The sequence below is a fragment of the Cydia splendana genome, chromosome 23 (assembly GCF_910591565.1).
Source record: "Cydia splendana chromosome 23, ilCydSple1.2, whole genome shotgun sequence".
In the NCBI taxonomy this organism is placed as follows: Eukaryota; Metazoa; Arthropoda; class Insecta; order Lepidoptera; family Tortricidae; genus Cydia; species Cydia splendana.
In genome coordinates, this window is record NC_085982.1 from 13175836 (window position 1) to 13200043 (window position 24208).

The following is a 24208-nucleotide window of genomic DNA, read 5'->3' on the forward strand; positions in this document are numbered from 1 at the left end:
AAACAGGCGGTTTTAATCAACTCGCTCTAAAAATAGCTTTAATTAGGTCTTAATCTTTCAATTTAAGTCTATGGAACTATCTATAACATTTTAACATGCTAAGACTATCCGTTCCTCTGAAAATATTGACCGCGGTCAGACCCATTGAGTGGACCAATTGGCGTCATAGGGTGATTCACGCAGGAAACTGTCCCGCTTATATATCGAGACAATTGCTATACACGCCATTATATTGTTCGGCGCCACACGAACCGCTCCCGTTAAAACAAACGCCAAAATGCGTAAAGTAATTCTTTATATCCTAAATATTCTTTATGCCCTTTTCGGGCTCGCGTTGTTCCTCGGCGGTGTCGCGTTTTGTATATACGTGGCCCAATTTACTGCATTGAGGAACACCCATCATTATAAACTAGACTTCAGCTTGTATTGGCCTCAAGTGATACCGGTCGTCGCCTGCTTAGCAGGAATCTTCGTGATCTTCGTCAGCTGCTTCGGCTGCTGCACTGCTTCCAAGAACAACAAGGGCTTCACTATTATGCAGTCTATCTTCATCCTTATCACCTTAATAGTGCTCATAACCTGTGCTGCGTTAACTTTGAAATATGGCGACAATGAAGAGACAGACGTGTATTTGATTGATGCGCTGACCGACGGATTTTCCGAAGCAAAAACGAGTCCGAATCACCAGGAGATGTTCTCAAGGATTGAGAGCTGGCTTGGTTGCTGCGGCGCGGAAGGCTCATCAAGCTATAGGCCTCACGGTGTGCATTATTTACCTCAATCCTGCTGCGGATATTCAGAAAATTCCAATCAAAAATGCGAATTCACGTCTAAGGAGGCTACTGATAGGCATGGCTGTGTAAAAGTAGTTGTTTCATACAGTAGATTATTCCTAAGAGTTTTAGCAGCGGCCGCTGCCGTTGCAGCCTTCTTTGGAATCTTAAGTTTAGTAGCTACTTTAGCTTTATCGATAGATTTGAAGAAAAAGCCAGCAGTGTACGAAGCAACGGACATCGAGACGAAGAAAGGACTTTTGTAAAGTGTTGTGTTTTGTAAAATGAGTCAAGCTTTAATATCCCGCCGTTGGGATGAAACTTCTTAAGTTTTATTTTGAAAACTTTAAAGAAGTTTCAGTATTTGTAAAGTTCAGGTAATTTTTTGCAATTTGTACAATAGTTCAAAGGTTGGTTGCAAAATGTTTCTTGATGTTTACTAATTTAAATGTTTTGAATGTGTTCATGTGTGTGAGAATGTTTAATATTTATTGTAGGATGCTAGTGGTGAGATAACCAAAGAAGATATAATGTAATTTACATTTTACTTATGTCAAATTGTGTGATTTTATGGTAAGGCCAATTAATTTAGAGACAATTAATTTTATTGTGAATTCTTAAATTGCTGTGTTTCAAAATGTCTTCATTGAAAATGGTCTCGGTAAAAATCTAAGTGTAAAAGCAAATAAAATATACTATATTCTGATGGTAAAAACATACATACTGTCATAGTAATATTACTTACACAAATAACAGTATTAAAATGAGACAAACAAGGTCAAAGTGTGTGAGGAAGAATTTGCTTTTAATTGACATAATAGAAAAAATTGTTAGTTTGTTTGTTGTACTTGTACCTTTGTAGAGGACAAATGAATTAACAATGGTTCTACATACAGTCATTATGCCATTATTATACAAAACAAAAGGTTTTTGTTATATTTTATAAAAAGTTACCATTTGCACATGCCATTCAGTACAGAATCATGAAAATAATATTTTTAAATTATTTTTTTGTTGATTTTGTAGTGAAAGTTTTGTGAATGTTATGTTATTATAAGTTTGTAATATAGTTTACGTGATATTAATACATAGTGTATAATTTTAGTAAATATAGATAATACAACTTTAATTACGTAATAATTAGTTGTCAGAATGTAAACAATATACCTAATTGGTATAATATAAAAAGGCATTTACTTATTAAGAAACAGATGTTATTTTATTATGAATTATAAAAGTACCTACCTATACAAATATTGTTTTCTAATATATATTGTCGAAGTTTAACTTCTGGATTGTAAATATTTATAATTAAGAATAAACCAAGAACTGCAATATAGTAAATAGTTAAATAAAACATAATTTTTCTAAAATACTTAATTTAATTTAACTTCCAATCACGATTCGGTTCATAAAATAATTAATGCTCAAATTTACTGACCACCGAGGATTGGCCTTAAGAGCCAACGGGAGTGGTCATTTCTCCATACAAACGTACTCCTCGTTTTCCTCCGTCGTTTTTGAAGCTAGAGCAATGATTTTTTCAACACAGATTATTATTGTCAATATCTGTGTCGGACCGTTTTGCTTTTTTTGATATTTTTGTTTTTTAAGGCGCTAGAGCCCTTCAAAAATGGCCAAAATGGCCTAATTGACTATGCCGCAATGAGAGGCGTGGCATTCAAAACTGATATCAATTAGCCAAAAAAGCAAAACGGTCCGACACAGATAATTTCATAGTCATTTAGATTTCCAAATTTGGTTACGATTGGTGAAGTTTTGGAGGAGGAAACAGAGGAGTACGAAACCTCGATTTTTGAGATTTTTACGCAGGATTTTTCGCCTTGTCCTTATCGCACTACTTTTAGGTGCCGCTTCCGTTAGCGAGACGGGTATATTTACCTAAAATATTTAAAACTCAGCTCCTGTTTCGTCTTAAAAGAGGCCAAACGTTAACGCAAAATTGATGTTTTGGCATGATAACGTCTTAAAAATCGAAGAACACCGGTAGCATCTTAGAGGATATAACCAACGGAGACGCCATGTCTAAAATTTTCGGTACTAAATAGTCTGCCGTTTTTTGCGGGGGAGGGGCACATCAAATGTATAGGTACGTCATGTCAGATAAGCGTCAGTCCATACATATGGTTGACATGTGGTTGACCATTGGCCGCCTATTTTCGACAGAGGGGAACGCCTGTTAATGGCGGCTCCATTGTTAATTACTCCGAGGGTAGCATGCACGAAAAAGTGTCACGTTGAGGACGGATCTCCATGGTAACGCTACGGCAAGTTTTCATCAATGTTTTCTTATGACGTTATCACGCAAAATTATCGTCCTTAAACCGACTTTACAGACATTTTTTATATTGAATTTATACATATTTCTACAATGACTAATGCCATGACAAAAATCATTCGGAAAGTAGACAAGGGTAGACCTTTTATCTAAACACTAACGTAGAAGTATTTAACTTTTTCATCACACCAGTCTGAAGTAGTTCGCCCTAAGCTAACCTTCATTTAATTGCTAGTAATTTAGCAGTTAACAGCCAATTGTTAAGCCTCGATCAAACCATTGATAGCATACTCAATTTGGCCAAATGGCCTGTCTGGGTTCCGTTGAGATCGGTCTTGGCCATCAAATTTAATAGAGTAATAGGGTTATGTCACAGTTCATCTCAACTACTAGGTAAAACCTAATAAACTCAAATAAAATAACATTGATATTTGCTAATAACACAGTGTCCTACGATACCCGTAATATTGATTATACATAATTATTACAACAACAAATCAATCTATAAAACTAAAGAAATTATGTTACTATGTATTTAGTTCAATGGATAGAAAAAGAAACCGGGCAAGTGCGAGTCGGACTCGCGCACGAAGGGTTCCGTACCATAATGAAAAAAAACGGAAAAAAATGCAAAAAAAACGGTCACCCATCCAAGTACTGACCACGCCCGACGTTGCTTAACTTTGGTCAAAAATCACGTTTGTTGTATGGGAGCCCCATTTAAATCTTTATTTTATTCTGTTTTTAGTATTTGTTGTTATAGCGGCAACAGAAATACATATCATCTGTGAAAATTTCCACTGTCTATCACGGTTCGTGAGATACAGCCTGGTGACAGACAGACGGACGGACGGACGGACGGACGGACGGACGGACGGACGGACGGACGGACGGACAGCGAAGTCTTAGTAATAGGGTCCCGTTTTACCTTTTGGGTACGGAACCATAAAAAGAAACCTGCACTAACCGTAATTTGGCTTTCCAAAATGCACATCAAGGCTTACATAAAAGCACTTCAAGGCTTCCAAAAAAGCACTTCAAGGCTTACAAGAAACCACTTCAAGGCTTACAAAAAAGCACTTCAAGGCTTACAAAAAAGCACTTCAAGGCTTACAAAAAAGCACTTCAAGGCTTAGAAAAAAATCGAGTTCCTTTTAGAACCCCAATTATTGGAAAATGTGGTAAGTACTCATGACTATCGAGATACAACGATTTCCAATTAATATGTCTGGAAGTATTGGATACATATTTACATAATGTGTACCTACGTACGATATAACTAAGTTTTCCTCCTAAATAAACTAAACATACCTACTTACAATGAAATCAGCCGTAAAAGCCAAAGTGAAACTCATTTAGTTGTTTACCGTATTGTGGTGCAACTAATTCCAAATTAAATCTGTTTTTCCTATTATATTACTTTGAAGTTAAATACAAGATACAACGTAACATACATATGTATTCCGTAATTAATAATTTTTCTAAAAATGAACTTTATTTCAAAGACATAAGGCTTAGAAAAGGTTATATAATGTTTTCTTTGTGTAATAACCAGTAGCATATTTCTTGGCTATTGTTTTACTGTCAATACGCTCTCCGTGGGAAAATAGTGGAAACGAGTAGAGGTAGGTATACAATGCCATAGTTTGTAGTGAATATTACATTACATACATGCCATCTTAACATAAGCATATTTTCAACGAGATGTTTGCACAACTCCCACAAAGGTCTGTGGTATATTATGGTGTCATTGTCATACATATAACATACTATAGATCTTTGTAGGGTCTCCCTCGCGATCTCTAACGTTTGTCCTAAAATCGCTTGCCCTAACTGTTTTGTCCTAATGGGTATTACCTCTAACGATCAATATTGTCTTCAAAAATATTTTTCGTAATGTAACGGTTGTCCAGACGCTCATTTTGTCCTAAGTATTTTTACCATAACAATCAGTATTATGGTATCTCATGGTAAAAGTAAAATATATTAGCCACACCACTCCATTGATTATTTTTTATTGTCTAATTTGTTAGACAAATTCCTACTTAAAACTGCTTCATACGTTTTAGATTTTCTTGCAACTTTGACAATCTTTTTTGGCACTTTTGTAAAAATCGATTATATTTGAGAAATCTTTTCTTAACGTGAACGTAATCCGTAACATGGCGGAGGCCAAATAAAATCTAGTCAAGGTATAAAAGAGAACAATTTTCGATCCAGCCGGATGTTTTGACAACTTATATCATCTACGATAATCTCACCATACTTCTTCAAACAAACTACCAAGTTTACACCATAGTGACAACATATGAATAACAAAGGTCATTGGCCTTGCATCTTGAACAAAAGTACCTTAATCACTCATAATACTCTCTTTTACATCTTTATCATCTTCCAATCTCAACTCTCCTCCCATTACTTAAGATTCAAATTCGTTTAACACTTGAGTGTTGTTTCAATGTTCTTTTGAATGACTTAGAACTGCAATGACTTCTCTTTCCAATAAACTCGTTAGAAAAGGACCTTCTTTAGCCAAATTGGTATATTTTGTGTCATAATGATTGTTATTTAGATGTATGTTTTTGGGTTGGCCTTGTTTGGCGATAACTAGTATAATTAACCTACAACAAGCACTGTTTATTAGCATGCTTGTGTTACTACCGTGGTTGTGGTGTGGCTATTAATTGCGTAGCTAATTGTGTTTTTGTACGCAGCAGTATTTATTTCAAAATTTAATATAGTACCTATCCCTTGTGTAAATTTCGTTCGATAGCATGATGTGATGTATGCGTTTGCGTTGTCATTTTGTATGGGATTTTGAGTTTCCCATATCCCAATACCATCAAAAATAAGACTTAATGGAAACGCGTACGTCACGTCACGCTATCGAATAAAAATGTACACTAGGTGTACAGAAGGTATACAATAGTAAAACTAAAACCTGCTTAAGATTTAAGAAGATTCTGAAGAGACCGCGTCATAATGGCATCTTAACTGGGAAATACGCAATTTGCAAATTTATCCATTTACCGTTGTTGCTTTAATAAATAAATACTTATCTTAAGGGGCCCACTGATTAACAGTCCGCCGGACGGTATCGGCCTGTCAGTTAGAACAAAGTTTTGACAGTTCCGATCAACTGACAGGCCGATACCGTCCGGCGGACTGTTAATCAGTGGGCCCCTTTAGTAACTTCAAGTGATGTCCAGAGATAGCGCAGTATGCAATATGCAATAAGTAAATCTTTTATGATTTATTTTTATTTTTAATAGCCTACTTTAGTGTCCCATGCACTGCTGGGCAAAGGTCTCCCCTCGTTTTCTCCCCTCGACCCTGTCATCGGCATTTTCCCACCATTTGGGGTAGAATGCGTCCAAGTCGTCCCGCCATCTCCTTTTCGGTCTGCCTGAATCCCGGCCTGCACCGTCTATTGTGTTCCGTGGATCCCACTCAGTAACCATTTTGGGCCACCTTTCTGGGTGCATGCGGCAGATATGTCCAGCCCAGCATAATAGCATGTGCATATTAATTTCAATTTTACAACAAGTTTTTTGTCTATGAATGAATGAAAATATTTATTTTCAGGCAAATATTGGCCCATAGATAAATACCTTAAAACTAGCATACATAATATTATTATTATTAAATATATCTTAAAACTAAAAACATACAATTATGGCTGTCTATATCGCGGACCTTACTATTACGATTCCATTCCAATATAAAGCGAGTTACTCTACTAAGCTGTTCACAGTCGAGTGGCCGCGAATAGTCAAGTTGCTGTTTATGCAAGTTACGCACTGTCACGGCCTGTGCTCGCGTCTGGTCAATGTCATCTCTGTTGTGCACCAATAACAGCTCTAATGTTGTGTTTATATCTACTTATTTCATAAAGCAATAACAAGTAACTAATATAAACAAAACATATAAACTACATAATACTACAACTAACTACAACAACTAAAATTATAAATAAAAAAACAACGGGTTCCGGGAGTGCCGGCAGAAGTGAAAACTCAACGACCTTGTAACTCAAAATATTAATAACATTTTTTTTCATTTTCAATTTTTCATAACATATAGTGCAAAATGTCTGCAGCACTATGTGAAATTGATGTTAACGCAAAATCTAGCGTTGTATTGTCGCATTACTTGAAACCCCTAAGCACATCACTGTAAGTACTACTGGTACTACAGTTAGGTATATTAATACCAGTTTGAGGGAATCTCACTAGATGGCATTTAAATAAAAAAACAATGACATTGTCCGTCACACATCACGCAAGCGCACTGCGCCGCCTAAATGAAATAGCAGGCTCAGGCATACATTTTCGCCGCGCGGTAGAAAGAGAGGAGAGACGCCTTACGCGTTACGCCTTACGCTGTCTCGAGTTTATCATTTTTTCCCCACCTCAAAAAGTGCACAGCGCTGCTAAAGAAGTTTTCACTTCAAAAAACTGTCTCCAGCTCGGTGCCTTGCGACAGGTTGCCAAGAAGGCTGGCGGCATTGCCGCGCTGGACGCGTTGCGCAAGGCAGGAGCCAGCCTTCTTGTCACCCGTCGCCTCCAAGAGGCGTTTCGCCAGCTCTGAGAATGTGCCGTGGGCGCCAGGTCCACTTATTGTAATCTAAAATATAATAATACATTTCAGGATGACTCACGCTAGACCGGGCCGGGCCGGGCCGGTCTAGCGTGAGTGAAAGTGGGCCGGGCCGGAGTTTCCGGCGCCTCGTTTTCTGTGGAAAGCACCGCGTGATCACCGATCAGACGTCATAGAAAATGACAAGTCGGATGCCTCGGCCCGGACACGGTCTAGCGTGCCAAATTCGTAAAAAGTAATTTTTATATTTACAATCAGAAATGTAAAATTGGATTTTAATCGTGTTTGTCGTTTTCATATATCATATAAGGTATAATATATACCTTGCTACAATTATCCTGAAACTAATTAGGTACCTATATTTCACACAGATGTGGTTAATCACTGCGGTTAATTATCGCTATATCCCTTGATATATTATATAGTTAAATTATCCTGAAAATATAATACATATAACCAGATTTTGTGGTTAGGTCAGTCATTTAAATTTGCCTGCTTTCGTGGTTTTATACTAAAGTCGGGCCACGATAACCCTCCATGGCATTTGTAATGATAAATTATTTAAATGTCATCATAAATGTCAAATTTACCGAGTGTGAAAGAGGCAGACTTAAAATGAAAAAACGTGGCCACTTAAGCTTTCGTAGCGGCCGCTAACGGCCTATTGAACGTACTAAAACATAAGGTTAGCGGACTGTAAAGTACCTACTAAAAGTTGTATCCAATTCAAGACTTCTAACGACACTAAACTTGTCATCATTCCGATTTTGGTCGCACTTTTGGTAAATTTATATTTTACATTCTAGATATGGGTTGAAAATATGATAATTATAATGTCTCTTTCACACTTTCTTCTGTCAAAGTCGTTCCAGAATTAACTTAGCAGAAGTCTAAAATACTCATTATAAAACAACTGCCTGATTCGAACTAATAAAATATGTCAATTAATAGATCTAGCTACGATATGGATTAGATGTGTCAGTGTCAAAAGTGACAATTTTGTTTGAAGAAACGTCACATTTGACACTTACTCATCCATATCGGTTCTAGATCTATTAATTGACGTATCTTAAAGTTCGAATCGTGCGGCTAGTCATATAACATACGACCAAGGTCAAGGTCTTTTAAGGACTTCACCTTTTATAGGTATACCCTTTCTAAGTATAGGTACCTTACCTGTTTCACGGAAACTAAGTGACACGCCTTATTCTAAGTATAATAGGTAAGTATTAGCATTAAAAACCGGAAATCTATGCGAATTGTGTAAAGTGTTACAAAAGTATTGATTTTTCACGAAAAAAAAAAACTTCCGTAAACTACGAAGTGAGGAAATAAAATAACAATAAAAAGTGTAGGTGACACGTGCAGTGTTGCATTTGTAAATTTGTAAGAAAACATGTAATTTTTACTCAGAAAGAACTTACAATTAAAGAAGTAGAGCCTGAGTAGCCTTAAATAACTTAAGCTCTTTCTATAATCGTTTTATTTTTGCCATCTCTGTAATTTTCCAGTACTTCATTTATTAATGATATGCAATATTGTAAAAGTGGATAGCCGTAATAATTCCATTTTACTTAATTGGATACACTTTCGTTTAAAAACATAATTATTAACTTTACGATGTTACGTTTCAAAAACTTTGATAATATGTATATGATTAGCTTTTTATGTAAAAAACGCCTTTTTCAAAGTATTTTAAAAATAAAAACCTATTATGTCTATCAGTGTACATTCTAATTGGCCTGTATTTTTTGCAGTTCACTATATTGTCATCAACTTCTTTTATGTACATAGAGTTAGACTAAGAAAACTCTGCAGCGATTTTGATAGCCCACGCAGTGCAAATGTTATTTTAAACGTCAAACTTCTATGAAATTATGACGTATAAATAACACTTGCACCGCGTGGGCTATCAAAATCGTTGCAGACTTTTCTTGGTCTAACTCTAGAATTATATTCGCATTTATTTCCGCATTTCAGCGAGGAAGTATGACAAAGACAATGATAACATCACCTGTCTCGTTTGAACACGTGACGCCATACACGTGGCCACTGTTGTAGATAATTATATACCATTGCGAATCTGTAGGGTTTTCTGTACTGATTCACTGTGCTTATATGGTAAAGTAAATATGAAATAGATTTTAAGATACCTACCTATGTAGTTGAAGATTTTAGAAAGATTAAAGACTAGTTTCTATCTGCCACTTCGTCTATACTATGTAGAAGCCGTAAAAACTTTCAGCGCCATTTGGACCCTCTTAAGGATGACTCACGTTAGTCCGGGCCGTGTCCGGGCCGGAGCATCCGGCGCTTACTTTTCCATGACATGACAGGCGATCACGTGATGCTTTCCATAGAAAACGATGCGCCAGGAGCTCCGGCCCGGAAACGGCGCGGTCTAACGTGAGTCATCCTTTATGGGGTATAAATTAAAATAACCTTATCATTAAGGCTCTACAATATCCGAGGAACTTACTTAGTTACTTTCTGTATATTTCCAACTTCAAGGTGTGTATCTTAAATGGTTTAGCTTGTATGTTGTCTTTCAGTATGTACCTATGTAACGGAACTGTTTTATAAAATATTGGTGGTGGTAACAAACACGTTACAATACAAAATACTATATTGCACACCACAATAGAAGAAAATAGGTACCTAATACAGAAACATAGCGATTATCTTCTATTTTTGCGTCTCTCCCGTCGATTCTGTATACTTACCTAATCTTATAAATAAAAAATATTATAAGGATATTATTACACAAATTGACTAAGCCCACAGTAATAAGCTCAAGAATCTTATGTCATTATTTAGGAAAAGTGGGGGACCAGTGGGCTACTACAAACTCCCAGTAATTAGGTATAAGTACTTATATTTCTTTTTTTATAAAACAACAATAATTATTACATCTTAACAGCTAAAACTCACAATTACTTACTAAACATTGATTATGATTAAGTAGGTACCTACTACGAACACCGTTCAAATTTTATAAGGCTTCCACACAATGAGCCCTTTTCATTCGAATTCCGAACACCATCATAAGTTTTCCACAAATCGTATTTTCGGCCAAAACAAACATGAATCATCATGAGTCATTCATCAAACGAAGAATCCTTACAACCTTGATCAAGACCAAGTATCACATACTATACTAGCTATAAGATCAGTTATTAGTGCCCGCCCCGCGCCATTCAATTGTAAGCCTTCGTAGCCGACGCGCGCGCGCAGTGACACGTTTAAGTTGAAAACAAGTGCCGCGAAGTGATAAAAATGGCTTCCAAAATCCCTCTACACGTGCTAAATGTCGTCTTCACGATATTCGGACTGATCCTCTTCAGTGGTTCTATTGCCTTCTTCTGTTACATCAACATGTTCGTCACGCTTCGGAACAGCAATCATTACCTTCTGGACTATAATGTGTACTGGCCTCAAGCGGTCCCGTGGATGTTCTTTGTGACGTCACTGTTTGTGATCTTCAGTGCCTGCTGCGGATGTATCGGGGCCAAGAGAAACAGTAAGTCGATGGTTACTACTTACGGGATATTCGTCTCTGTAGCTACATCTTTACTGTTGGGCATGGCTATAGTTGCCCTAGTTTGCGCTGATGGTCCTAGGACAGATAATTTCATCAGAGACACAATCTGGGACGCATATTCGCAAATGAAAGACCATCCTGAACTTGAACAGTACTTTGGAAACGTCGAGAAACGTCTATATTGCTGCGGCGCAGATAGCCCAAGAGATTACGTCAGCTGGAGAAACGAATTCCCTCAATCGTGCTGTGATGTCGTCAGGTACAGTTTTCTAGATGCCTATCCCATTGACTGTAGTACGACCAACAAGCTAGCCAATGAGAGACACGGATGTTCAGAAGTCGCAGCACAATATGCAAGAATCGGCATCAAAGTTTTGTCTGGAGTCTCCATTTTCACTGCCTTAATTGGCTTGTTAACGCTCGCCGTTGCTTTTTCAACGTCTAAGAAAATCAAGAACAGGAGGAGAACACCTCAAGTGATAGATGGGAGAGAATTAGAAACCAAAAAAGTGCTTCTATAAAGACTCTAACTAATTTAGTGTTAAGACTGTATTTGTGCTTGTTTCTATCCTCAAAAAAGCGAGAGTAAGTAACATTTTCTCTAAGCGATGACGTAACATATGTTGTAAGACTTGCTAGTGTAGCTTCATTTGACACTATTTATTTGAATCATTTAGTTTAATGGCATTTATCATTAGCACAAAAGCCAAAAAGACCCAACCCATTTTATTGTAAACGTAAATGTATTGTTAATCGCTTGAACGTTATGGTCGTATATCGTAAACGCTTGTATAATCTAATCAATAAAATTGTACAAGGATGATCTATACCATGTTACTTGGGTCATTTTTGTTCTTAAACTAAAAATGTTCAGAGCAAATAATTATAAGTGCATTCGTTATATACGCAATTGTGAACTTATTTGCTGTTTTATTTCTTAAATTGGCAAAGCGATTAATGTGGACTTGTGCCCCTTTGTATCTCATAACCTAAAACTGTTTAGAGCTAAAGTAGCGTAAGTGCATTTTGTTATACATTCCATTATATTTCTAATAGCCTTAAGCGTAAGCCTCAGAATGGCATGAACATTCACGCACGTATGAGTCACTTTGCGTCTCATTAATTGTAAATTGTTAAGATCCAAAGTAACTCAAGTGCATTTGATTAGATGTTCCATTATAATCTTAACTGCTATTATCTTAAGCTTTAGAATGAATTTGACATTCATGTCCATAAAAGTCATTTTGGTTCTCACTAAGTAGAAACTTTAAAATCAATGTAACTCAAGTGCAATCTGTTGTACATTCCATTTTAATCCTAACTGCTGTAATCTTATAGTATAAAATGTAATCGACAATCACGTACGCATGAGTCACTTTCGTTCTCACTAAGTAAAAACTGTTCCAGAAGCAAAGTAACTCAAGTGCGATCTGCTGTACATTCTATTATAGTCCTAACTGCTTTAACCTTATAGTCTAAAATGTTATTGACAATCACGTACATATGAGTCACTTTGCTTCTCGTATTGTAAAAGCTGATCAAAATCAAAGTAACCCAAGTGCGATTTGTAGTGCATTTCATTATGGTCCTAACTGCTATGTTGTTATATCTTAGAATCTCACGTAAATGTCTGTACTGATGTGTTAATTTGATTCTCATAAACTAACGACTGTTCAAAACCAAAGTAACTCAAGTGCATTTTTGTACACGCCATTATAACCCTTAATGGCTACAATTATACCTTATAATAGCATTACATGCATGAGTCACTTTTGGTTGAACTAAATAGGTATGCGTCATCGATTGACAATTGTAAATCTAAAGATCATAATTATAATCGTACTTAGATAATTAATTTAGGAGTATAGGACGATAGCTTTCTAATCCAAAATTCTTGTCCAAAAGCTTACGTAATCACCTCCATCTTATGTATGTCACGACTTGATCGCTCTACGGCCTTCGCGCGTTAATAAAAGGTGTTGCGCGCGCGCGGCCGCCTCATTTCGTCGACAACGATCTAGCGGCGCGGTCGCCTATCGCCATGGCTAAGGAAGACTTTATGAAGAACGTGCTTTACGTTGTCAACATCATCTTCGCCGTGTTCGGGCTGGCTACAGCTATCACGGGAATATGGTTTTTCGTGCAGCTCATGGAATTCGTCCGGCTTCGGAATATGAACCATTACTTACTTGACTGGAGAGTTTACTGGCCTCAAGTGGCGCCATGGCTGTTTATCATCTTCGGGGTCATGATCATCATCATCGCCTTCTGTGGTTGGTGCGGCGCGCAGCGGGAAAGCAGAGGAATCCTCGGGATTTACGGTGGATTCTTGAGTTTCCTGATCCTGTTCCAAGTGCTTTCAGCAGTGCTTATATTTGTGTATGTGGATGGTGAAGATACTGACCGTTTCATTAAGGATACAGTGTACGATGGATTCTACAACATACAAAACAACCAGGAACACGCAAGGCAGTATGAGTGGATCGAACGGAAGCTGAAATGCTGCGGTGCCAACGACGCAAGAGATTACCGAGCTTTTAGAAATGATCTGCCTTTGTCATGCTGTCATGACAGCCTTTACAAAGCCTTGTGTGACTTCACGGACAAGGAAGCTAATGAGAGAGTGGGTTGTGCTAAAGTGGCTGCAGTGTACACCAAGATTATCAGCTCTTCCGTCGCCGCTGCGTCACTACTTATGATGATTCTCGAGATCGTCGGAGTGGCGATCGCTTGGAGACTGTTTCATCTGTTCCGGGAGGTGGAACATTATATCCCAGAGAAGAAGGAAGGTGAGACCGAGTGCTAGTATTAGTTGTGGTTAGCCAGTATTATACCGCCGACTTAGTATATCCGACACGAATCCGACGCGATTTACTGCAGTTTTAACTATGCATATCTGCACGTTGTTTACAATAATAAACATAGAATTCTCAACTTAAAGTGTTACATTGTAAGGTTCAAAATAACTTAAGTATGACAATGGAATATGCCGATATGCATAATTAATTTTAGATTGCTGCATTTAGCATCAAGTTCCCACGTCTCCTTGATCAAGGAAAATCAGGCAACTTGTTTATGTTAACGTAATTATTATTTAATTGTTAAGATCTCCGCATTCCTTCGTGTCTTAGTTAAGATTATGGTTAAGGTCTTTAATTGCCATAATGAAATCGACTGTTGAGGTCAAAATGCCATCGCCTTGAGTGATTTTAATCAGGATCCTCCTAACTCAATCATGTATATTTAGGCAATTGAGTGACTTAAGCCCATTAACACATCCTTGAAATTGAGCTGTATTACTTTCAACCTAAGGTTGAATTTAGCATTAGTTGTTTAAAGCCTTAAGCTATGCGACCTCGCGCCCCTCCAAGTCGTGACGAATTATAAAACCATTCGAGTATGTACCTCGTCCAACGTTGATTTCGCAAGACTCGCTCTAAGTTGCTTCGAAAGCGAGCGCGCCATGGACAGGTATATGTTGTACTTACCTCGAAGGCCGCTTATGAGAAAATGTTTGACCTCAAATAGAACATAGAACTTAAATGCAGTATCTTCGCGAGTTTCGATGGAACTTTCCGACTGTTTTGTTAAAGGCGATGGTGTTTTGTCATGTTATTAGCGATGTGTGTTTGGGAACCCGATTGGTTCTAAGGCAGTTACGCAATGTGTTCTTCTGAATGATAATTTATTGGCTTCGATGAAGCATGTTTTGAAATATCAAAGTGCCAACGTAACCATGTTATTTGGTTGCGATTATGCAATAGATTACGCATCGTTATATTTAGATATATATATATATATTTGCTACATTCATTCTCCGTCCATATTATTGTATATTTTGGACTAGAATAAGTTTTTTTTACCTGCTCATATGGACTTTAGATGTAACATATGTATACCACCTTCTGTAGAATATTTTCGTAAATGTTATCGCATGCCAAAGAAACATATAGGTACAAATATATATCGAATCATATAATTTATGTGTTAAAGAAATATTTTTTGCATGCAAAAACTATACACGTGTTAGGTAAGATAGTTTTAAGTATATAAATCACAATTATGAAATGTATATAATTATTTAGATTTTTATACATAACAAAAGGGTATATTTTAGAGAAAACTGCAGACATCTCTAAAGTATATCTGGAATGCCTAGTCTTTAAGTTACCTTTTCGTTGTGATGTGTCAGAAATGTGTAATAAATGACATCTTACTAATTACCTTGTTTCACTAATTTACTTAACTGATTACCTACTTGAAACCTGCCATTAGTCATTAATACATAGGTACTTTGATAGTTAAACGAACATAAAATGTAAAAGTAACATGTAAAACATAACATAAAAGTAAAGAAAAATGTTAAATTCGCAATTATAGGTCACTATCAAATATCTTTGTTAAATAAATGCATTTAAAAATACCCACACCTAATAATTGTAGGTATAAAATATAAAGTATTGCCAAAGAATACTTATTATAGTTGCATACTTAATAGTTGAACAAATATTTTTTTGTGATATATTACTATGAGTTTCTTTTATTTCTAAATAATTATGATTTCATGACATATTATATGACCACGCAAACTAAACTTTGTTTGGCAATCGATCGCGTATTTATTTATTTATATGACAAAAATTTTGCCTACGCTATATGTTGTCATATTTAAAGTCAATAAATTGAATTACATTTTACTTCACAATAAATAATTATTTGCCACATTCAATTCTCTATTATCAATATTAAGTTAAAGAATAAAATATCTTGCATTTGCATTGCAACAACTGCGAATTATCCAGGAATGTTGATTCAGCTAACATTTAGTTTCCAAGGCAACCCAGTTTTGCACAGACTTCTATTCAATCTGCCACCTTGAAACACCGTGAGAATTATATATTGTCCTTCTCTATAAGTATCTACAATTTTGTTGCCAAAAAACTTATATTATTCATAAAAAATGCCGTCTTATATACAGCAAAAAATGGGGCCATAGCCAAGAGAATCATTCAAGCAACAATTTATTTACACATAAGTAAATAAACATATAAATTTTAATTTGGCCCATACCTAGTTGTTTTATTGTTGAGTAGGTAGACTATCTCATATATAGCATCATCTATTCTATTGCATCAAAACCGGTTTAGCAAGTGCAAAGACAAACAAAAACAACTTGACATTTTATTTAGTACCAGATAAATACTACGTAGTAGGCATAACGTAATGTCAAGTTACCTAATAAAAATAGTAAGCACAATTTCTGAGGCTCTATTCTGATGATAATTATTATTGAAATTAGATTGAAATCTGCAAATGTCTCATTTTCGTTATAACAAAATCCATATGCGTAAAACCGCAACATACTTGTTCAGTGTTCACTTGATGCGTGGACTTGGCGTTGTATTCAGTCCATGGCGATTTCTACTTCAAACTAAGAGGGGATGCCCCCTCCACATATGTCGTTATAGTCACACAAACTGTTTCACCTTACGTCAATGCAATGAAGTGACTATATGTATACATGTTTATGACCATAATCGTCCACCCACGAATAGGCCTCACACTGTCACACTTCATTTGGCACTTCTTCATAAGAAAAAGATCGTCAAATATTACTGCAGCACATGGCTGATCATTCGTCGACTTTATTTCGTTGCAGTAAGGTTGATAATAGGTCAGCAGTAGTGTTAACTATAGTATGTAGCATGGTACTTGTGACGTTTCGGTATTGAGTGAGCTGTTGCGTTTAGTTTTATACGAGTCAGTGCCCTCGAAAATTGAGGTCAACTTTAAGCTTAGGAGAGCTGTCGTTGTTTGATATAAGTTATTCATGGATATTAAAGTTACCTATCTTATTGTGACAATCTATCTTGTAGGTACGTACCTACTTCTTGTACCTATAGAGTAGACTCAACTGTTAGTAAGACGGTTACGGTGTTTAACATGAAACATAAGTAATAATGTATCTCTTTAACAAATACATTTAAGACTGTATATAAGTAAGCTGGGTTAGGGTAACTTCGGAGGCAGAGTCATTTTGAAAATCACTAATGTCTACATATTAGTTCATATTTTGGCAAAACTTATGTTGTTGCAACGCGCGAGTACTTATATCCTCCTATACACGGTGTAACATGAGTAAACCGAATAATTTTAACCACGCATTTCTGAGGTCAAAAGAAGGAAAAAATTTAATATGAGTTTAGGTCAATTTCGCCAAAAAAAATTTTATTTTGTTTTGTTTTTTCTATTTTTTTAATGTACGAGTATTTGTACATAAAAAATAAATGTTATTGGTAAACTTGGCACTTAAAATTGATTTTTACATTTTTTTTTCGATAAAACCTACTTTTTGCAAAGTGTTACTTGTCACTTTTTGACATCTATCAATAAGGATATTTAGACTACGTCCCATAGCAGCAACATCACCATCAAAAAGGCCTTTTACACTCTGTAACAATAAATACTTGTTTTTTTTTAATTAATATTATCTCTGAAACTAGGCGAATTTCAAAAAAGTTTATAGGACATTTTTGTCTCTAAATATGATCAGGAATACGCTGTTAAAATTATTCGGTTTCCTCATGTTACACCGTTATAATTAATTATTTTTGTCACTGATAGTAGTGATAGTTATTTAAGTACTCTTCAGCCGATACTTATAAGTAGCAGTGATTTTTAAACAAACAGGATATAGAAAAATCGTTAAATGCGCGTCTAAAAAGCGTTTTCATATATGATCAAAATATTTTTTAACTTTGAATCGACCTATGTTGAGCATAGCAAAGTCAATCAATGTCAAACTTGTCTATGTAAGAGATGAGCGTCAAGACAAATAAAAAGCTATGAACTTTAGTTACGTCAACTATTGTAACTATTGAACAACTATTCATAGCCCTTTCTGACTACATCACCACTATCCAACATCTCCGATTCAGTATTCTTATTACAGACTTATAGCTCAAATAATTTAGTTATTCGTAAGAACAATTTTTTTATAATGCCAATAAGATTGAGGTCAAACCATACACCATTAAAACACACCGCACGATTTCTTGCGCTCGCTGACTCAACTGCATTGAATCAACTGTATCTATATATCCGTATATATAATGTAGGTATATATGCAATTATTATGTGCATTGTAACGTAGTGACTCAATACCTGAATGATGCTGGGACCTAACCTTGAGTGGAAACAAATCACTCGCTGTTTACAAGTTGGTATTTAACTAGGTAAGTCTTTGTTAGAATATCATATCAATACTTAGTTTGGTTTGTCAAGTTTTTTAGATTTTGGTGGTCGTCTTTAAAAAAAAAACGGGGCAAGTGCGAGTCAGACTCGCGCACGAAGGGTTCCGTACCATTATGCAAACGACGGCAAAAAAAAAACGGTCACCCATCAAAGTACTGACCCCGTCCGACGTTGCTTAACTTCGGTCAAAAATCACGTTTGTTGTATGGGAGCCCCACTTAAATCTTTATTTTATTCTATTTTTAGTATTTGTTGTTATAGCGGCAACAGAAATACATCATCTGTGAAAATTTCAACTGTCTAGCTATCACGGTTCGTGAGATACAGCCTGGTGACAGACGGACGGACGGACGGACGGACAGACGGACGGACGGACGGACGGACAGCGGAGTCTTAGTAATAGGGTCCCGTTTTACCCTTTGGGTACGGAACCCTAAAAAAATTATACCTATCAAATGTACTTTCTGGTCGTCAAAAGTCCATGGCCAACGGTATTTTTGGCGATTAAAAGTCTCTACTAGACCAATTACAAGAAGAAACAGCATACACTTATTGATTGTCCCACTGCTGGGCAAATGCCTCCCTCTTATTCTTCCACGTATCCCTATCTTTGAAAGTCTCCCACCAGTCTCTGTCAAAGGCGTCTAGCTCTTCCCGCCAGATCTACCGTGACGCCTTACAATTTGTGAATCTACATATGTGCATACATAGGACTACAAAGTTACGAAAAACATACTCGTAGACATACACACAAACACATAGTATACATTTGCATACTAAGTCCAAGAATGTGTGGGATAAGGAAAAGGCTTTGACTCACCATATTGTTGTAATTTGCACGCAAGGCAGTTTCCGACTCTGTTATTGTGCCACAACCTTTAGGATCTACTTTAGTTAATATCAACTGTATTTTTTGGCGGTCTAGCTGTAAAAAAAAAAAAAATAAAAAAAATAAATAAAAAAGAATTTTTGGCGAAAAGTCTAAGTATTTAGGACCCAGTGTATTATTGGGCGATCAAAAATGTATAAGGGACGAACTAAATTAAAACAATAAGAGAGTTAGATATAAAAGTATAAGTCGAAGATTTTCTCAAGACAGTTAAAACACCTAATACTAAGTGAATATATTATATCAAGGATGGTGTTTAACAATGGGTGTTTATAAAGAGTTGTTTATGATATATTTACAAACATTTAATATGCATCGTTTTTAAAACGACGCTATGGCAAAAGTGTAGTAATAACATTGAAATATTTTTAACTTTTTTATTGTTTCTATTAAATCTAAACAATATACTAATTTCGAATAGGTATTATATTTAGCGATTTGAGAGTATGTACTATAATAGCTACCAGTTATGCAACAGTATCGGAAGTAAGCTTAATTGAATGATCTAATAACTAAATTAGCCTACTTTCCACCACCGCCACCGCCATGACTCACGCTATAAGTAGTTCCATATTACCAAGAAGTTGTAAATTACTTTCCCATAGACTTGGTAGACGTTATGACATATAGCGTTTCACTTTGCTTTTCGGCTCCGTGCAGCGTCGTACCTATTATGAGAAAAATAGATATAATTATCAATATTGATGGAGAACCTGGCGCTGTGCAGCGTCAAACCTGAGGGCTCATCGCGAACCACGTTCGACGTGTTGCATCTCTATCGCACTTGTAAATTCGTACGTAAGTGTGACAGGGAGGCAACACGTCGAACGTGGTTCGCGGTAGGCCCCTTGTATACCTACGTACGGTGGCGTCAAAAGGTGTGAGAAATATCTGAAAATTTTAAGCCAGTCGTCTTTTTCAGCGTCAGCATTTGGCGAATTCGCTTGGAGTGTTTTTCCGTAGGTAACCTAAGTAGATATATACCTACTTATACTACTGTTACTACTACTAGCAGTATCCTTCTGCGGATTCCTCCGTGTTGAAGTCGTTAAAAACTCTCATCCTCATATTGAACCCTTAAGGGGGTGAAATTTCTAAAAATCTATCATAAGTGGAGTTCTTCAACATTTGAAGAATATAATTATGATTCAAAATTTAAAGGTCTACTTTCAACGGATTAGGTTGTGCATTGTCGTTAGTATGTCATCGTCATCTGAGGCATTACAGCCGCGGGTGGGCCTTAGCCTGGTCAAGCAAGTCTCTCTCTCTCTCAGTCCGATCTGTTTGTGGCTTTCCTTCTCCAACTTTTCACTCCTAAGATCCTGATGTCCTAGTATACGCCATCCAACCATCTGAGCTTGGGCCTGCCTTTACCTCGGCGGCCCTCCGGTCGGCCTTCTAGAAGGCGCTTGGGTACTCTGGCCTCGTCCATTCGTATCACGTGCCCTGCCCAACGCAGGCGTCCGATCTTTATGGTCTTAATGACGTTCGGCTCATTATACATTTGGTATAGCTCGTGGTTATAACGCGTTCGCCATATCTCATCCTCCATCACAGCTCCGAAAATGCGTCTTAGTATTTTACGCTCAAATACCAACAAGGAATTCTCGTCTTTTTTGCTCAGCACCCAACATTCAGAACCATAGGCCGTAGGTATGCTGGGTGAGTATGGGCCTTAGTAAGGTTTTGTACAAAAGAAGTTTTATGCTTCTTGAAAGAAGTATCGAGCGAAAGTATCTTAGCAGGCCGAAGTAGCACTTGTTAGCGGCCATTATTCTCCTGCTGATTTCTGAAGATACATCGTTGTTATCGGTTACTAAGGACCCCAGGTACACGAATTAATTGACGCTAGCGAAGGTGTTATTGCCAATAGTGTTAATTCCTTGCAGTAGTGCTTGTTGGTCTTTTGTCGCTTTTGACGCTTTCAGGTACTTTGTCTTGGTCATGTTCACTTGGAGACCGGCCTGTCGTTAGTATGTGTTACATTTAAATGTACCTAATTATGTCACTGTTAGAAGTCACGAAGCCAAAATATAACACAAGATCAGATTGGTTCCGAGAAACTATAGTATAAATGGGCAAATAACCACTGTTTGTAAAGTGCAAGTCTGAATCACTCCACCTTATAGGTCCTTGTTTAAAGTAGGACCTATTTCCCAGAAATCTCGACTGTCAGATTACCTACCAATTCTTTTTTTTGTCTTAGTTTTTTTCCATTTATGAAAATATTTCCTTATATCTGTGTCACTCAATTACCTAACTCGAGTTAGTTTTGGACCCTATATTTATACATAAGTTAGGAGAGTTTGAGGGTTCGTATGACTTTCAGCTTGGTCTAAAATTCTGTGAACCAGTTCGATACGAGTAGTTAGATATAAATTTTCTGTCGTTTTGTTTTTTTGGAAAACGTTCAAAATGGCGGAAATTGGCATAAAGGACTTAAACGCCATTAGAGACTATGGCGCTTAAGATAATTGTGAGTTCTCTGCAATAATGACTCAATGAAGTAAATATTTCCTTTTTTTTTACATTTTTTAGCTTATCGCGAGGTTTACAGCTTACAGAGCCACTATGGATAGTATGAGTAAGGTAAACGTACTGTTAGTGCTCGTCACGGTCCCAGTACATGTCATCTTTAAACTTAAGTCATTGTCAATAGAGGTGACAACAGGGTGTCACCTATTGCGCATTAGCATATCGAGCACTAGTACGTTTACCTTAGGTGATCAGTTAAGTTCGAGTAGGTACCCATGTTGTACGTGGGCATTTTCACTTAACTGTGCACCTTTAACAATCGTTACAAAACTGACGGTCAATGTAAAATCCCATACATTTTGTCAGGAATGTAACGGTTAGACGTTACTGAAACACCCCTTAAGTCGCGCTTTAAAGCGCAAGTGAAAATGGAAATGCCCACGTTTAGGTCGTATAGTATAATACAGCATGCTCTCGCGCATGACGAGGCGTGGAACTATGCGATTACTCCGGAAGCTATTGCACGTGCGATTCAGAAAAATATTGGAAACGTGAGAGCGTTGTGCGGAGATGGCGGGGTGATAGTGATTGTATTAGTTTCCCACAAGTGTCAATTGTGGATAGAAATAATTACGAGATTCGGTGCTGGGTAATCAACTTTCAAATAATAGGATATTAGGGTTCGCTATACCGTAAATGAAGCAGTGGTTCCCAAAGTTAATTGGACTCCGACCCACCTAACAAAAACTGCCAAATTCGGGACCCACATCTTGGCTGTCTTAAAAGGGGCATAGGCAAAACCTTAAATGAAACATGATTTTGAATGGAACATGTGATTTAACCTAATAGACCAGGCGTAACATAATTACTCTCTTAATAGATCCTAATTGACATCTCGGCTGATATTTTAACGTCACGTCTTTTCAATTTTCTTATCTGTAGACGTTTATTACAAGATAATTGGGTTTGTCAATATTACATTAATATCAGAACGTCAACGTTGTACAGAAAATTCAATTTATTTAAGAAATTTCGTCTTAATTTTTTTTATTATAATGGAAAACAGTAGGTACAAGTCGGTGTCTCGTTCAAAACTTGATATCGATGTCCTCCAAAAATAAGTTTTTATTAATGTATTTTTCTTTTTTTTAAGCTCTAAAATGTATCCTCATCTTTAGTGTTTATAATCATATATCGGGGTTTATGGTGAGGGAATGATTTCGTTTATTTATAAATTTGTTAATTCTAAAAATAGGGTATTTTTTCTATTGTTGTTTAATTTTTAAGTAGGTTTATTTTAATGTTAGTTTAGTTTTATAGGTAGTTTTACTTTAATATGTAAATAAATAGATATTACTTCTAAAATAATTATCAAACTATACATTTAAAATAGGTTAAAGCTCCAAATGTGCTTCGAAATGTTAAAATAGTATCTGTTTTTACACTTTCCACCTATTTAGTGTAAAACATTCCCGCACCAAAAACCCCGATGTAATCTTATAGGTAATCAAAAGTATTTCTATAAATACAGAATATTTGACGACGGAATTATTTATACTGTTTTTTTTACATTTCTTTTTTCTCACTTTTATTCATTGATGAATCCTTATGTTTTTGTTCTTAATTTTGGACTACGTGATGCTGTGACCACTTATTTTAGTGTTATGTTTTCTTGGATATGTGTGCCACATAGTTATCTAGCTTTAGTCTTTTACCAAGCCTCACTGAAACACAGCGTCACGTTGTGTGTCCTAGTGCTAGTGCTAGGATACACAACGTGATAAGAAGCTGAGTAACCTTTTAGCACAAATATTTATGTTTTAAATGAATTTTAGTTTTATGTTATTTTTTGTGCTAATAAACATTTCTTATTCTTATTCGTTAATTATCACAAATTTAAGATATTTTCAGGACTTTCTAGACACAAGACGAAATTACCATTAAAGACTAACATAAATATTATATGTACACTGTATGTAAACATTAACATGACGTACAATGAATTGATGCCAAAACGTTTCTACGTCTTACACGTCACACCCCATTTGCTCTGAATGGCTTCACAGCGAGACGAGCGACAAAAAGCAAGGCTGCTGGAAGGTTATATTTAGCTACTTACCGCTATGTCCCTTAAGACCAATCCCAACTCGGAAGAAGATACAAAAAAATGGAGTACTTTGGAGTAACTGCCGTATTCGAACTTCAAGATATTCACAAGACACGACACGTACTAGATACGTTATAGTTTAGATTTCAACTAGTTCTCTTTTGCAGCTCAAGTCGGGCAACCAGTGTCACTTTTACGTCAGATAGTGTTAGATATCTATTGGATGTGAATTGGATCTCTAAGTCATATCTTGTGGAAATCGTTCAAGAGT

At 36.4% G+C, this 24208-nt stretch overlaps 3 protein-coding genes across 3 annotated transcripts; all 3 read left to right on the plus strand.

The window, feature by feature from the left end:
* The first annotated feature begins 209 nt into the window (after positions 1-209).
* On the plus strand, positions 210-1451 carry LOC134802015 (CD63 antigen-like). Its single transcript, XM_063774627.1, has one exon. It carries the CDS (start codon positions 278-280, stop codon positions 1037-1039), a length of 762 nt encoding a protein of 253 aa, XP_063630697.1. The 5' UTR covers positions 210-277; the 3' UTR covers positions 1040-1451.
* A 9405-nt stretch (positions 1452-10856) lies between these two features.
* LOC134801994 (tetraspanin-12-like) lies at positions 10857-11984 on the plus strand. The gene has a single exon (XM_063774612.1). The coding sequence runs from the start codon at positions 10948-10950 to the stop codon at positions 11731-11733; it is 786 nt and encodes a 261-aa protein (XP_063630682.1). The 5' UTR covers positions 10857-10947; the 3' UTR covers positions 11734-11984.
* Positions 11985-12102: 118 nt separating this feature from the next.
* LOC134801995 (CD63 antigen-like) lies at positions 12103-15432 on the plus strand. Its single transcript, XM_063774613.1, has one exon. The coding sequence runs from the start codon at positions 13254-13256 to the stop codon at positions 14016-14018; it is 765 nt and encodes a 254-aa protein (XP_063630683.1). The 5' UTR covers positions 12103-13253; the 3' UTR covers positions 14019-15432.
* The last annotated feature ends 8776 nt before the right edge of the window (positions 15433-24208 follow it).

Bases quoted from the DNA above. Each gene is read 5' to 3' on its own strand.
- LOC134802015 (XM_063774627.1), top strand. From the start codon at position 278: ATGCGTAAAGTAATTCTTTATATCCTAAATATTCTTTATGCCCTTTTC.
- LOC134801994 (XM_063774612.1), top strand. From the start codon at position 10,948: ATGGCTTCCAAAATCCCTCTACACGTGCTAAATGTCGTCTTCACGATA.
- LOC134801995 (XM_063774613.1), top strand. From the start codon at position 13,254: ATGGCTAAGGAAGACTTTATGAAGAACGTGCTTTACGTTGTCAACATC.